General features: G+C 33.0%; 1 protein-coding gene across 6 annotated transcripts in view; it reads right to left on the bottom strand.

Moving 5' to 3' along the window:
- LOC131666226 (uncharacterized) overlaps positions 1 to 16,881 on the bottom strand; it is a 72,687-nt gene that overhangs the window by 26,377 nt on the left and 29,429 nt on the right. For all 6 annotated transcript variants that reach the window (XR_009302081.1, XM_058938734.1, XM_058938743.1 and 3 more), the window contains 4 exons: positions 10,803 to 11,059; positions 8,509 to 8,904; positions 7,662 to 7,918; positions 6,950 to 7,061 (listed from right to left, as the gene is read on the bottom strand). Coding sequence is in view for 5 of the 6 variants with exons in the window: in XM_058938734.1 (XP_058794717.1) it covers positions 6,950 to 7,061; positions 7,662 to 7,918; positions 8,509 to 8,904; positions 10,803 to 11,059 (1,022 nt within the window). In the remaining variant the exon portion in view is untranslated. The remainder of the gene's footprint in view (positions 1 to 6,949; positions 7,062 to 7,661; positions 7,919 to 8,508; positions 8,905 to 10,802; positions 11,060 to 16,881) is intronic.

Raw genomic sequence — 16,881 nt, forward strand, 5'->3', positions numbered from 1 at the left:
CTTGTATCCAAACTTCTCGGGCAAAACAAATTTTTTTGTTATTGTCGTGTTCTCAGTCAATTTCAACCGAGCGAGACGTATGAACAACGATACCAAGCATACCAGAAGCAGATCGAAGCTGCGATAAGCCTTGCAATGAGAAACAAACATTCTTATAATGGCGTTAATAAATTTATTTTATTCTACCAACCCTTATAAAATTTTTGAAAGTAGTAAAATCTATCGAAACAAGTACTGATGATATTTCTTTTAGATGCTTTACATAAATGATCAAATTACAAGTTTTCTTCATAGAAAATTAAATAAGCAGTTATTATTTATATATAATTCTATAAATATTACTTAAATTTGTTTTATAATTAAAATAAATAACTTGCCTTTTAATCGTTACAAAAAAATATATTTACAATATATACAATCTATATCAAAATTATAACGTGACAAATTGTTATTAAATTTTTTATATAGGTCTGAAAGTAACGATGCCACGATTTCAAATGACCTGTATAAAGAACTCGGTTCATTGTTTATTATGAGCAATATTTGTACTAAATTGGAACTCAATTTAATTCAATTTATTCCTATTATTGTAAAAACATAAAACGTCTATTTTAAAACAAAAATTTTTTTTACTGAAATTAATGCATGTAAAGACTGGAAATATACAGGATATTTTACATATAATATGAGATACCTTCAGTAAAATTTTGGAAAAGTTTCATCTATTATTTTTCAAAATATGATTTTTTTTCAACGTTTAGTAACGTAACTAAAATAGGAGTAGCTAGAGATAACATTTTATTTTTCAAATAAACAGAAAATAAAATTACTACAAAATTCTAGTATAAAATTTAACAAACCCATATATAAGATTAAAAATAATTGAAAAACTAATTTTTATAATTTTTTTAAATCATAGAATTTTGATTTTTTATAAAACTACTGGATGGATTTGAATGAATCTTTTTTGTTCCACTTTTCACATGGTAAAAATAACATTCATAGCAGGACTACAAAATTGGCTCCAGGGCTCCAGGGTTGGGCTCCAGGGTTGGGCTCCGGGTTTGGGTTGGGTTTTCAATGGAAATGGTTGGCGGAAAGGAAAAACGACCTAAATTGCCCTAATTGTCCCTAATAATGATGGTTATATCCCATTTTCGATTCGTAAATGCGAAATACGTGAAAATCGAATTTTTCCGTATAGCTACAATATGGAGGTTTTCTTATAAAATTATTAAAGAATCTTAACGTTCAAGAGGTTAAAATAATGATTGTGATTTCCCTCGTCATCTCTTGTTATCGCATTCGTTGTAAAGGCATTCGATTTTTAATTACAATAAAAAATAATTTTCGACACTCGAGCGACGGAAAAGCAAAACATTTGGTATGTGAGAGCACTGTAATTCTATTTCCAGCCTTGGTATTGTTTTTCCGCCGTACGAGTATCGAAAATGATTATTTATTACAATTCAACATTAATTGTGTTTAAAACAAATGTGAATACAGAAGATGACAATCGAAATTACAATCGTTATTGTTACTTTTATTATTTTTATTAATATTATTTAAGCCCTTGATTATACTACATACTTCAGCTACGTGGAAAAATTCGATTTCCACCTATTTTGCATTCACGAAACGAAAATAGGAAATTACTACTACTATCAGGGATAATTAGATTAATTTATGTCGTTTTCCCTTTTTCGCCAATAAATTCCCTTGAAAACCCGAGGGTCGACAAATTTTATCGTAGAGAATGTGAGTTATTGACAACGCCATACATACGTGACACACACATACACACACACATATCATTTTGTAAAAATTGTATTTTTAGACTCCTGATAACATTAAACAAACTTCTCAAAATGATTTTCGGTAAAACATTTTTTCATAAAAATAAAGCTTCCTCTATGAGAAAACAATAAATAGAACTTACGATTAGAAACGGTACAATCTTCAAAATATTATATAGCCAGACAATATTTCAACGTTAGAATATATTAATTCTCAAAAATTCCCAAAAAATGAAAGAAATATTTCAAAGAGTACCGTAGAAGTAAGCATATATTTATGAAGTATCGATAGCAATGGTAATAGGAAAGAATATATAAAATTTTAAAATATAATATTTTATTTGTTAACGTTATTTTCTTGAACTGGATCTAATAATGGCTGATGTAATTGAGTCGTAGCTGGTATATACTGAATCAATTATCTAACATTGGCATGCGTAACTTAAATTCATAGAGTATTATTCACAAAATTAGAATCTGTTATTTCATTTGAAGCAACATTTAAGTTATATTAAATTGAAGATTTGGAACTATAGAAATACGAGATGGTGGAGCTTTTGAATTTGTTTTTGTTGATAAACTACTTTGTTTGTTGTCTAAAATTTTTACATGTATAAGCTGTAATTGTTTATTTTGTTCCTGCTGAAGCTTCATTTGTAATCAAAAGATTAGAATTCAATATCAAGACATCAGTTGTTTGTGAAAATATTTACTGTTGTTCTACTTTAAGGATAATTTTTGAACATTTGTTAAAAAAATTTATTTATGAGAAATATTTTTTAGTTTTGATCAAGTATCGCAACATACAATGTTATACGAAATAGTAATCCCAATACACGAATAAAATATCAATGCCATTCAATAAAAAAATAGTGCAAACATTTTATAAAACACTACTTCTTGTAAAATACAAATAATTTTATTTTTCTTTGTATTCAGGTTATCACCAGAAAAGTTACGTCGCTTTATTCATAGCAAATTATGTCGTTGTTTATACAATATCTTATATATATAGTGTCTGTTTGCACTTTTCAGCTTCACGTTTGCGCTTTTCAACGCCTTGTTTGCGCCTATCAACGCATACTTTGTGTCTTTCAGCGCCTGGTTTGCGCCTTTAGATACTTGCATACGATGTACCATTAGAAGCTTTTTACATAATGTGCGACCGAACGTCGAACAACAGACATCGGACATGTAGCGTGGTGAAAAAATAAATTGATTGTTTGTCATCTATGCGTTCTGCAAGCAACCATTAATCAATGTAAAAAATAAAATGAATTGACCTACTTTATTTCGTTGTTATCATTTTTTAATTAATATTCCTTTTTACTAACATCAATTATTTTGAATAAAAAGTAAATCCAAAAGTAGAACTTTTTTTGTTTGGTTGTTTTGTTATTTGAAAAAAAAGAATTTAATTTGAAATCTTTATTGATTTAATGAAAAGATTATACATTTTAACATTTGTGACATTTAAATGTTACGTTCAGAACTGGTTAATGAACATTCTCAAAGTTAATAAAAAATGCTTGTTTAAACAAAAGCAATAATTACATGATTTAACGTTGTAAAATTTAATTATTTTCCCTTTCACGAGACAAACTTCAGGTAATTATAGAACATTTTAGAACGATTTTGACACCATCGAGACAATAAAAAAGAAGTACTCGTGGAACGAAAAATATAAGTTTTATCAGTTTTGATCCTTGCTCTAATAATGAATGCAAAAAAATAAAACATACTAGGCTAGAACTATCGGCTCTTTGAGTTTAATGAACCCGAGTATAAACGTACGTATATTACAGTAGTTGGTCAATGCAAATTTGAAAACAGCAATATTAAGTGATGTGATTTATTCATTTTGCAGAAATATTCAATTCTATGAAAATATTAATTTTACTACAATTAACAAAATTATATTGGTGCAATATACTTTCACCCGCCAACCGATTGCCCCCCGAGAGTATTGGTACGATTCTCGAGAACATCTTCGGTGAGGATCGAGACCCATTTAAATCTCTAATGACTGTACAGGTACCTGCCGAGTTGAGAACCGCAACTACATACCATGCAAACAACCGGGTATACATAGCCATGCACACTTCGTCATTTCGTTGGTGATCCCATCTACTACAGGGATTCTTTCCATTTGCATTTTTAAGGCCGAGTACCCAAGCGTGTTTCTTCATACAGCATCCTATCTGTGACATAGCCTTGTAGGTTACATAACTCGACGGTTAAGGAAATCAAGGTTTAAGAGTCTAGAGTTATATAAAATACTTTTGCCTTGCAAATTACAGAGCTCGAGGATTAAGAAAATTGGGGTCTAGGGTCTGAGATTGTAATCTTACACGTTATAAAGCTCAAAAGTTAAGTAAATTGGAGTTTAGGAATCTGTCATTACAATGTGCTGTATTTGAATACTGTCACGAAATCGCTACAATCCTTCAATTTACAACGCATATCAATGAAAAAAAGAACTAAAATCTAAAAAAGGATCAAAGTTGCACTTTCTAATGGTTTGATCTATTTTCTGAATAAAATTTTTTTTGTAATGTTACGAAACCTTAAATATGCTAAACAGCTGCTTGTTTTTGCTGTTTCAGTTCAGGATATCTCGAAAATCTGACGTGATCAGAAAATTCTGACTTCAGATTCGGATTATAGACAAAAAATTACTTTGGTAATGACCCATGTCTGGCCAACAACAAAACCATACCGATCTGTTTCATTGTAAATGATTTACAAGGATTTCATAATGTTTGTATTCATATATATCATCAAAGTAATAAATTAATGTTAAATAGGACTAACAATTTTTAGAAAACAATGATAAAATTTCAATAACGTAAATGAAAATTTTTGAACATATATGCTATATGAAAATCTAACCAAAGCATGTAGCTATAATGCATGTTTTGAATGTCGTGGTTTTGGTTTTTCAGCTAATAAATTACTAATTTCTTTTAGAACCAATTCAATTAATAGTATCAAATTAAAAAGATGTAGGATAATGTGCATGACAAGTATCAATGAATTGATGTTAAGTTATCTAAAGAACATAGTATGTTCATGAACTGATAATGCAGTTTGTTAATAAATTTGGCGTGCATAATTACGTAACTAAATGTGAAAGTGATTTCATAAGAACAACATTTTGAATTTGAGTAATTAGCTTGTAATGATGGATAATAATATTTGTAATGATGGATTTTGCTGAAAAATAACATATGCAAATTTCAAGATGAAATTCAATCCGCGTATATTATACTAAAGATCAAATACTATACATCCTTTCTCAGTTTACAAAAAAATTAACGGTAGAGTCGAGCGAGAGAATTTAGCTAATATATCTGAACGTTTAGAACATAATACGTATGCAGTTTTATTGTATCAAAGAATTAATTTAATTCGTAGAAAATAAATTAGTTTTGATGCCAAAAGCATATAAGAATTTTTGAATTTATTCCGTTATTACAAAATGTATTATATTAACGTAAATTAATATTTTTCACGAGTTAAAAGTAAATAAAAAACGGCAAAATTCCATGTGATGGTATTGGAGTAGATATGAAAAGATTGGTTCGACGAGATAACTGCTTGATAGTATATTAATCAATTCTACAAAAATTTTCGAATGGACGAGTAAGGTATGCCTAAAATAATATTTATTTACTGTGTAAGTTTAATATAGCTAATTCATTGAGTTTCAAAAATCTCACTTTATTAGCTTTATAAACACAAGTTTTATGCCTTTGTAAAAAATTATGACATTTAATTCTATTAATAAACATAAATCTATGAATAAAAATTTTTAGCAGACACTTTGTGTGAATTCAAAATAAATTACAATATTCCTAAACCATTTAAAGTGTTACTGTGTAATCCGTCTTACTACCTTCAAATTTTACGCAACACTGAATTTCATTAGACCGCTTACTTAGATATGTTTACAAACAATAACAACATACGCCGTAACTTTTTCGAAATATTCATACATACGCTACACCAAGGCTTTTACGAGGTTGAACCATATTACTATAATAATATATGAACGATCAAATACAGTCAAATGAATTTTTCTTTAACTAGAAAAAATTTTTTTCAACTAGCAATTTTTTTCCTTCTCAATGACAAAAAAATCCGTGAAAAAATAATCATGAATTGAAAGGTCTCATAATTGCCTATTTTTTTTTTTTTTTTTTTAATTTTCAAAAAAAAAATAATGATGGGATTTTTGAGAAAATCGATTTTGAAATTTTACGTAAAAAGTGAATTCTCCACGTTATTTTTCAAAATTTTTAAATTTGCTAATTTCATTGGAAAGAGTAAATGATTCTCTGAAAAGTGCTACCAACACAAGTTTAATAGATCAAAAATTAACGTAAATATAGCTATTTTAAGATAAAACAGCGTACATAATGCAATTTTCACTGCACATGTATAATAACATTTATTAGGTGCATCCTATAACTGATCGATAAATAAAACAATACGGGTCCGATGATTTCGTAAGTAGAACAATATATTTAATTCCTAATTGAATCCGAAATACGCCATCCGTTGGCGTGCATGATTTGAGGTGGAGTTGGTCATATATTAATGATGGTGGTGATGGATTCCACATTAAGTTGTAGATCCGATAAAAACTAATTAAAAACTGATAAGATTCACAATTTTTAATTGTAACTTTAGGTCAATATCTATAGTTGCAAAGAATTTTATTTTGGTATGAAAAACAGAGAATCGACGAAAACGCCAAATATTTTTATCATGTACGACTTATAATTTCATTTATTATTATTATTATTATTATTATTATTATTATTATTATTATTATTGTTGTTGTTGTTGTTGTTGTTGTTGTTGTTATTATTCTTATTATCATTTAAAACCCCATATAACAAAGATTTTTATCATGTCAAATGTTCATAACATTGTGTTAACCACAATAAAATTATTTTAATGAAACATAACATGGATTTTAATATATGTCGATAAGATCATATCTTTTTGTCAACTTTCAATTTTATTAGTGCTTTAAGTTTATTAAAAGTTTATATAAATAAATGTTGTATAAACTTGATTACATATATGCTAGATCAGATACATTGTAATATGTACAATCGTAGTTAAAAATTAGTAATACTTACTTGAGCATGGATAGCTGATAACTGTAATTGCGCTACTCCTAAATCGAAGCGTTTAATTGAAATGTCTTCTTGTAATTCGACTACCTTCGTGTGGAGATTGCCTTCAGCACTCCTACAACAGAATTATAAAGCAACTGTTATGAATGGTTATCCAAACGAATCCGACCATGTACATCACGGTCATTTAGGTGTGATAACGAATTAAATTTTAATTGTGGATTTTTTTAAATAACTTTGCTATCCAAAAGGCACGTGTATTTTATAAACTCATATTCATTATAGTATCAACTTTTTACTATGAATAAATTTTTTCACGTACATGGGGACATACTTTAGAGCATATTATGTATCTAAATATATAAAAGTTTGATCGAACATTTTAAAGTTTACAGCGAAATCTAAAAAATTAAGAATTTTATTTTGGTAAATGTCACCGAGTCAACAAAAAATTCGTAGAGCGAGAAATTTTGTTTGCGTTGAAGAGTGTGATGTTGACACCAATTTAATCAGCAAATACGGTCACATTTCCACAACGTGACGTGATGTTTCGCGAAATTTATTTGCAATTAGTTTTATTGAGTGCATAAGTCTTAATGAATACTTAATCTAAAAATTCACGTTACGAGAGTTAAGAGTTAATGAGCTATCCTTTATATGAATCTATTTGTTCATCAAATCAATTGCAGTCAATCATATTACGAATATTACTGACTTTCGCTGCATGCGATTAAGAGTGTCAAGCGCATCTTGTATATGAGCGATTTCCTGAGCGAGTCTATCAGCTTCAACCTGGAGATCCTCCTCGATCATGGAAAGACTATTGCTCCCAGTGGGTACAAGTTCGTCCCTCAAAGCAGGCACACTGTTTATGCGATCACTGCTTGACTGTTCGGGTGGCGTCAGTGGCACGAACAACCGTTTTGCTGGTTTACGTGGCTGTGCTATTGTCGATAGGCTTCGTGCTAAAATCTGAAAATAAATCCGATACCATGTTTTTTTTCCAACATTCAGTGTACATATGGAATCATTATTATTAATTCGTCCATTATTCGTGTTAATTCATTCAGTTATGCTTAGCTATTATGTTATTAAATAGCCGATTATTTAAGTTGCATAATTGTTTAAATATTTTATCTAAGAAAATTTGCATTAAAAAAAGTTATGTACTTGATTATAGTAGACAGTATACTATATTATTTAAATAATATAATCAAGTTTTATGTGGAGATATATTTTGAAGTACTTTAATTGTCAAAGTTTCGATCACGAAACAACGTTTTAATTAGAAAAGTTGTTATTGTGCACAGCTTAACCAAGATAGCAACAGGTTATATACAGAATTAGGGAAATTAGATGGTACACACGTACTTAAACGCTGAATGCATATGTGCATAACATCCAAAACGTAAACGCATACTCATGAAGTATATAAGCGGCCCATATATACATGTATGCAATAGTGGGGTCTCCGTTTAGACAGACGGAAATTTGAAACGAGGGAAAGACAGCGGAAGGTATGCGAGAAAAGAAGAAATAATAGAAGTAAGGCGTCGTTATACCTGCAAATCCGACTGAGGATTAATTGTTCGCACTTCCTTGGCGAGTGCTTGGTACCTTCTGGCCTGCTCGTTAATGCGCTCATTAGCTGCCTCTGATATGCCGGAGATGCAGTTGCAGGTGAGATTGCAGAGCTCCTCGTAGACCTCGGCTACCTCGCCGAGCAAATTGGGCAGACAGTGGAACTGATAGCGCTCAGCGATAGCGTTGGTGGCCCGTAATTGCAGCACGAAAGCATTGTGTGCCTCCAGGTAGGCGCGCTTCAGCTCCGAGTCTTGACTCGGCTCTGGAGTCACCAACAGCGCTCCGTAGGTGCGCTTGTACTCCGCGCGAGCGCGCTGCAGCTTTTCTTCCGACTTTGCCACCACTTGCTCAAACGCCTCGCGGTGCCCGAACACCTTTGATACCATCAGTGTTCTATTTTATTACTTGATTCTAGTCAAATAATGATAATAATAGTACAAATTGCCTTTACAATTCAGTTTTCATCGTGCCTGTTCCGGATTGCTTTTTTAAATTACCTTTCCACATTTTAATCGCGAAAATTGCATTTTCTACAAATTATAACCGATGCGACGGTAGACGATATAGCTGGATATTTTTATCATTGTTTTTTATAATTGCCTGTCTATGTATACGCCTAATTCATTCAGTTGTGCTTAGCTATTCATTCAGTTATGCTTCAAAACCTTCGAGCTTGAATGTTATGATTACAAGGTCAAATATTATCGGGTTGATACCCGGAAATTAAAAAAAAAAACAATTTCATTACTGTACAATCATATTTAAATCATATATGTCCAAACTTCTTAGATTTCCCTTAAAAAACCGCTCTGTGAGACAATATCTGTATTCACGCAAGCGAAATTTATTTTAAAAAAGCAATAAGAGAAAATTGTAAAAAAGGAGAAAAATGAAAACTGTGATCGAATCAAGCGTTTGTATTGTAACGAATATCAACTATAATAAGTATAAACAAATTCATATTTAAGTTCTGTTATTTTATTATAGATAACAATGATTAAATTGTTTATATTGTATATAACTGTAAGGAAAACATAAACATTAATTGCAGCATAAAAAACGATGATTATTATTATTATTATAATCATATGACACGTATATAATGGGAAAAATATAAGGTATACATAAATTTCTCCGAATGATGTATGCTAACGCGAGTCGAAATTTGATACACGTATTACAAATTAGATACGGGTCAGAGACAATTTGAGGTACCAAATCCCTCGATCGTTTCGTGAAGAACTTGAGAAGCAGAATTCCTCGAACGTTACATTTTTATGTCAAATGGATTTAATTGAACAATTAAGTATAACATGACTATGAAGCTACTATCATCCCCCTTCAGCTTGTCGTACGTGCATGTACACCACTAAAATCGATGTACGTATTGTCGTATAGCTATATGTATAGATCAAACTTTAGTTCCGAAATTGGAAACAGAGAACGGAAATTGATAAAATTAATTTCCACTAAACGATATAAAGCAACACCTCACATGGAATTATGAGAATTGAAACGAATTATAGAGCGAGACGCAGGGTATAGTAAGCTTCAATCCTATTCCTGAAGAAAGCTAAAAAAGCTGCATCTCAATTTATAAATCTTAAACGAGAGAGAGACAGAGAGAGAGAGAGAGAGAGCGACGGAAGAATGAGAAGCCGTAATAGTTCAACTCGCTCAGCAAGCATAGTTCAGAAAGCTTTTGGCCGTCATCAAGGTAAGTGTCGTTGTTAAGATCGCCACGCGTACTTATATAGATTTCACAAAGTTGACAACTTGTAAAATAGTCTAGCCTCGTGGAATTTATATACTGTTCTATCCGTGGTTCATTAAAATATCTTTGTAATTAGATTATACATTTTGTATTTTTAATAGACAGCAATCTTCCAAATCCAAATAAGGTCGTAAACGAAAGTAACGTTCAAACGATAGTGCAGAGTGCCACTGGTCACGTATTCTACTACCATGTCATACCAACTTGGAGGAATTTATAGCTCGATACCCAAGGCCAAACAAATGTGTATTACGTGTACTGGAATGGCATATTGATGCTCACTTTCTGATTCTTTGATCTCACTTGCAGATAGATCAATATTTCCAAATTTGGCTAAAATATTTGACCGAATATTTTTCCTTTCGCGTATAATTATTGAGCTATATAAGGAAATGTAGTCACTTTTTACACGCATTGAAATCTACAAAAAATTTCGACGTTTTTTAATTTCGTAACTCGAATAAACAGTGCAAAATGATTGTAAGGAAAAAAACTGACCTTTCTGTGTTGTACTTTCCGATGAAAGCAACCTTCGAGTGCAGGTCTGGACAATTGTTGTTGTAGCAAAGATGCAAGGTCAAGCTGTGCGGTAGCATCAGCTTCCACTTGCCTGAGCAGGCTGTCCCAAACGCGGCGCATCCCGCCGGCATCACCTCTCGAGTCGGTTGTACGTCCACGAAAATCATCAACCAGCCGAATGACATTTTGTCCATGACACTCCAAAGCACCACCCAACGATTGCGCAAACTCCGATACTACAAAATACGAAAATCATTTTTGCTTTTAATTTCGCGTAACGTTCTTGTTTACAAATGTTATTGCGATATATCCAAGTTATCTATGGAGTAATGTTCTAAAGTTCACCAAAAATAGATCTATTGTACAGCGTATAATTAGGTTAATGATGAAGGTAAACATCAGGTGGTGAGCAATATCACCTTAATTGTGTTTAAGATCTTGTTAGAACGTTGGATATTTTGTTCACATCACAAGTAAATATTTTCTAATGCGACAGGCTTCACGGTATTTCATCATTCATTCAATAAGTAATTACTAAATATTAAGCATTACATAATTTTTGCCCACGGAGAAGGTATGAATTATCGCTCTAAACAAAACAGATTCTGTAATTACATTTTTAACCAACAAATGAGAAATCGTCTTCATTAAACTTAATGAGTAACTAGAACAAATAAAGTCATTTTTAAATTGAAATCTATTAGAGACATTAAATTGGCTACACTTTGGTTTTTCGATTTTTATTAATTGGTATTGTTGCGCCGTATAGTGCAATCAATTTAATATAGCACAATAATGAATAAATTACACTGAATTAACCGGTATTCAAATTCAAATAGCAATATATTGTAGAAATTTGGAAACTGAAATCAATAAGTTAAAAGATTTTGATTGAACAAAAACATTAATGACGTATTCAACCAAATAAAATATTGATTTCTGTTGTTACACTTTATCTAACAAGTCCCTCGTCAATGTAAGTTTGAAAAATAATACGTTAAACAATAATAGTGATTCGATATCAAAATAGAAGTAAATCTGAGGATTACTCTTGAAATGTTATCTATTCATAGACTCGATTGTGGAAAAATTGTTTCTCGAGATTATGAAAAAGCAAGGCCAAAGAAACCGAGGGAATCAAGCCAACGATCAAACACAGTATAGCATAGTACAGTGCAGCTAAGATGTAAATTTAGTGAAAATCTCAGGAGAGGATCGGGAGCCGCGTAGGGATGTAAGATTGCATCGAGGGATGATCGGTTGAAAGTGCTTGCGCGGATATTGAGTCTCGCGCGTGATACCGCAGCATACCAATCGCGTATTATATAAAGGATCGTTAAAACGTACAACATTTTTAACGAGAAAAACGGATCGATGTTGGTATTGACGGGCTGGAGTTCGAGTTTGCCCCTGATCCCGCATACTGCAATGCACATGCAAACTAAACGTACTTACACTCGTATAGACGACGGAATGTACGTTCACACATTCGCGCGGGACATCGCGCTGCCGGCATCCCCAAAGCGATCACATGTTCTATCTCTCTCTCTCTCTCTCTCTCTCTCTCTCTCTCTCGCTGTCTCGGTCAAACTTTGCCAATGTACCCTCCCCCCCCCCCCCCCCCCCATCGTTTGAGCTATTGACGGCATACGCAGATGTGTTTGCCAAATTCAGTGAATCTCTCAAATAGCAAACTATTTTAAGGCAGAGAAGGTGTTAAGTGATAGAAATGAGAGATGAAAAGTCGCGAGGAGAAACAGATCTGATGAAAAATCGGCGATAATTGTTATACGTTCAGAAAGCAATAAATCAATAAAGGAACTTGATTATTATCGCCTCGTAAGTTCTTTTGAAAAGCAAGCCCGTAGGTAGAATCTATATATGCGAGGAGGGGAACTTGACCTGGAAAATAGAATGACGGCAAACAGGCAGACAGGCAGTCCTCGATGGCCATCAGCTCCCCCGATGACTGGCGCCTCGTGTAATTCCATCCAAGTGCATTCTTCGATATATATATATATATATATATATATATATATATATATATATATACATATAATATACATTGGAAAAGAGCCTCCCCCTCAAGTTTGATGTGTACGTGTGTATATATAGGTATCTATTCCCGTGGGTTTACCAGTCAGCTTCCCTTCCACGGCGCGAACGGGTAAAACTTTGAAATTGTAGGAGACTGGATTGACGTCTATCGCTATAAGGTCGCTACCGCAGCCTCTGCCTCAAGCCCATATCTTTCGCTATCTATCCTGTACACATATCTCGTACAACTACGTACAGGAATCAGTAGAACTAGTAACAAGCCTACCTGCTATTTATTGATCTCTCTCTCTCTCTCTCTTTTCTATTGAGAGCGCACAATGCGGTTATGTGTGTGCATGTCTGTGCCGCGAGAGAGAAAAAAATATTACCACCGCCGTGCGAAACAACCACACACTCAACGTTTTCTCTCTCGTTTTTCTGTCGCAGCTTTCTATGAACGACCCACGCGAGTGCATCATACAAATAACCTGAGGCTGGGACACCAACAAATATTCATTACACCCGCAGTCGCTCGTGTATATCCACAAATTTATTTTATTTTCACCAAGTCAAACGCATGGTGTCTAGTTGAAAAATTGTTTCAGACACGAGATTATTTTGGTTTTTGAGCGCAAGCTGATCGTTTCTTGCCAACGCGTTACCAGAAGCAATATATCTAGCATAAAGACTTGATGACTACTGGAATGTCTGTTCACTCATATTTGTTGTAAGCTTTAAAATAAAACGAGTTAAATATCCATGCATTATAAATAAACGAAAGATGCAGACATCTATCGTTTTGTATGATCAAATTAAAGAAAACAATAGAAAAAAATGTAACGATGATCGGTGCTGCGTTGCATTTTGGCGCGACAAAACGTCGCGGCTTGGGTCCAAGGCTTGAGCGAGCCCAACTGCAAGCATCGGGATGTACGATCTTGGTTCGTGTTCTTTTCGCGAGAGCAGCCAAAAACAGGTCGATGGCTCGTATCGATAAAAAAGGCATCTTGGCACGATTGCCCGAGTGCACGACGTTCGATAAATTTCACCGAAATAGCACTCTCAATAAAGAAATGCGCTCGCAGTTCTGCCCATTGATGATAAGCTAAAAGAACTCTACTCGCTAAAACAGCAATGTGTGGATTCGCGCTCGCGCAAACACTACTATATCTCTTGGTGGATTCGACTGTTCGATATAATTTTTCTCTATCTATTTATTTTCTCTCTTTGAAAGTAAGTGCTTCCGAAGATCTTTCGTGGCCAACACTCAACCGTTAAAACTCTTGCAGATAACTTGATTCCTTTTTCAATTTCTTCGTGTCACTCTATCTCTTTCTCCTACCTATATTTCACTGAAATGACTGATTTTTAATAACGCTCCATAAGCTACCTGTTACATATTTTAATACCGATGGACATAATGATATCACGTTTTCTTGTAAAAAAACTTATCTTTCGGAATAATTCAAGTATAGAAAAAATCAAGTTTGCTTTCTCGGAGCAATCGAGTTTTAATTGAAGTAATAGCCGTGATGATTGGACAAACAAGCAAAGTGAAGTTGAACGAAAGTCCAGTAAATGTGGTGATTGTGCTTTCGTACACATGGCTGAGAGGAGGGAGGTACTCGATCATCGATTTTCGCTATCTACGGGACTTCAACATGGTTAACTCGAGCTACTGACGCGTCACGAAGGTATACACTAGTACTAGTGTGTACACATTGTTGTATGCATACGTGGTTGGCTCGCATATAAATATGATCTAGATAGTTAACGCGCTATAAGAGACGCGTGCGCACAATAATCGTTGCTACATAATCGAGCTATGTTCATTAGTTCAACTAACGTTGGTGCTAACTCAACGCTGGCCTTTCCACCCGCGAAATCCATATTTGCAATTAGATTATTGTATTTGACGGCTACGAAATTACTTTTTACATTATTATCATTATTACTACACGTGCATTGTTCAAAGTCGATCGCGGAGTGTAGGCTACATTGGGAAAATATTTCTTCATCTCTTTGTACATGTGTCAATCAACTTTTACACGTTTATTAATTAACTACAAGCAACATTGTGCTTGCAAAAATCTTATGTAAAATTGCATCATAAGTCATAAGCCTCATACCGTTTCTCATTTTCGCTTTGCTTTCTCCCCTGCCTTGTTACTAATCTGAGGACACAAAGCAGAAAATCAAACAGAAATATTCGATTGGTCCAATTTATTTGCTAATCAACGCCGTAACGTTTATCGCCAGTTGCTTATCCATCTTTGGATGTTGAACAACGAAGCGCCACCTGCTGCTATCTAAAACTTTGTCTCCCGTAAAGACTTTTATGAGCTAATACCCCAACTTTTGCCCCATTGACCTTCGTTCTTACATGCTATTGGTGACTGATTTAATGAATATCCTCTCGCAGTAATCCAGAATTTCAAAAATTACTTTAGTAGAATTAATTTTACAATTTCGTAAAGTTTTTGCACCATCCACTTTTTCTTCTGTTATAACAAACGTCACAAGCATTTGTACAAGTTAACGAAAATTTTTCAAAGCAATTTTGTTGACTTTGATGTATTAAGTGCAATCACTCACGTAATGTGACTAAAAGTCATTGAATTTCATGCGAGACTTGAATTCTATTAATGTAACCAAGCGCCACCTCAATTCCGTGTACTAGTATTATTATATAATCAACGTGATTCGCACGCGAAGCGCTATACACATTTTCGTAAGTGAGGCTTGTATTAAATGATGTAATCATTGTTAATCATACCTGACCTTCTATTACGGTATTTAAAAAATACGGTATCTATTAAATCAACGTGTGAAAAGCACGAATGTGAGCGCACGTTTTTCACCAAGCGTGCGCTAAAATTCGCACTTTCTACATGTTTTTTTTTCAATATCGTAGCTGAAATGTTATCACGTCTCGCTACGCTCGGATTTAAGCCTCACACGAGACAAGAATCTACTTTTCTGCACTAGTTAGCTAACGTACTAATTTCCGCACGCTTTTCCGTGCGGAAAGCTCTCAATTCCCGCTAGGCTCAGCGTGTGGAAAGAATCACGAGATATATGTAAAAAAGACAGGTAACATTACGGTCACGTTATTTTGGGTTTTTCCAAGCTCGACATAAATTATTCTTGCACTCATCTGCAAATATACCATTTTCAGAAATGAATTCATGACCACCGTTGGTCATTTTCGTGAGCTCATTGTTATTCGTGGTAGACAATTTACACACTAGCGAGAGTCATTTTTCCAATTTTTTTGTAAGCTTTGAAAATGGGTTCGGATAATGATTCAACTATATACAGTGATAATGTGCCGAAAGATCTATGAGCGATAAAATTCATTAGTTTGAATTTATTGCTTCCAACATCAAACATGTATAAAGATCTATAATGAATAGGAAACATATCTACAATCGAACAAAATTCATTACATTAATTCTTAATAACTGCAATAATATAACTATAAATTTCTAGGACAAATCTGATAAATCATAATTTTGTCAGGTTTATAAAAACTTGTTTTATTCTTCCATGGAATAAATTAAAAATTAACGATTTTTTATACCCTTTAATCTAAAAACTTTTAATGACAGTTCTCATAAATTTTTTTAAAAGGTAGAGGCAGCTTTCCTTATTATCCGTCCTATCACCATCATCGATTTAGAATTACTGATAGCTTTCTACTTTCATGTAACATATTTTTATTATACCAATGGCGCTTTGAACGTCTATATTTCTGATTTTTTTATTATCCTGTATATTTACTTTAAGATCTAGCGTTTTGTTAAAGTAACATATAATAGTTCATTATCACTTTTATTTTTAATCAACCATTCTTGTATAAACAATGAAAAATTTATTATTAACACAAATTCTATGAATCAGATAGTTGGTCGTATATTTTCCATGTGTAACGCTGCCTGCAAAACTTCTTAATGCAATAATGCGAAGGTATGTTTGAAAATGCATGTTCAATACAATATGATGAAAATAAAAGAATAAA

Source organism: Phymastichus coffea, unplaced genomic scaffold (genome assembly GCF_024137745.1).
Source record: "Phymastichus coffea isolate CEN01 unplaced genomic scaffold, Cenicafe_Pcof_1.1 PCOF00003, whole genome shotgun sequence".
NCBI lineage: Eukaryota > Metazoa > Arthropoda > Insecta > Hymenoptera > Eulophidae > Phymastichus > Phymastichus coffea.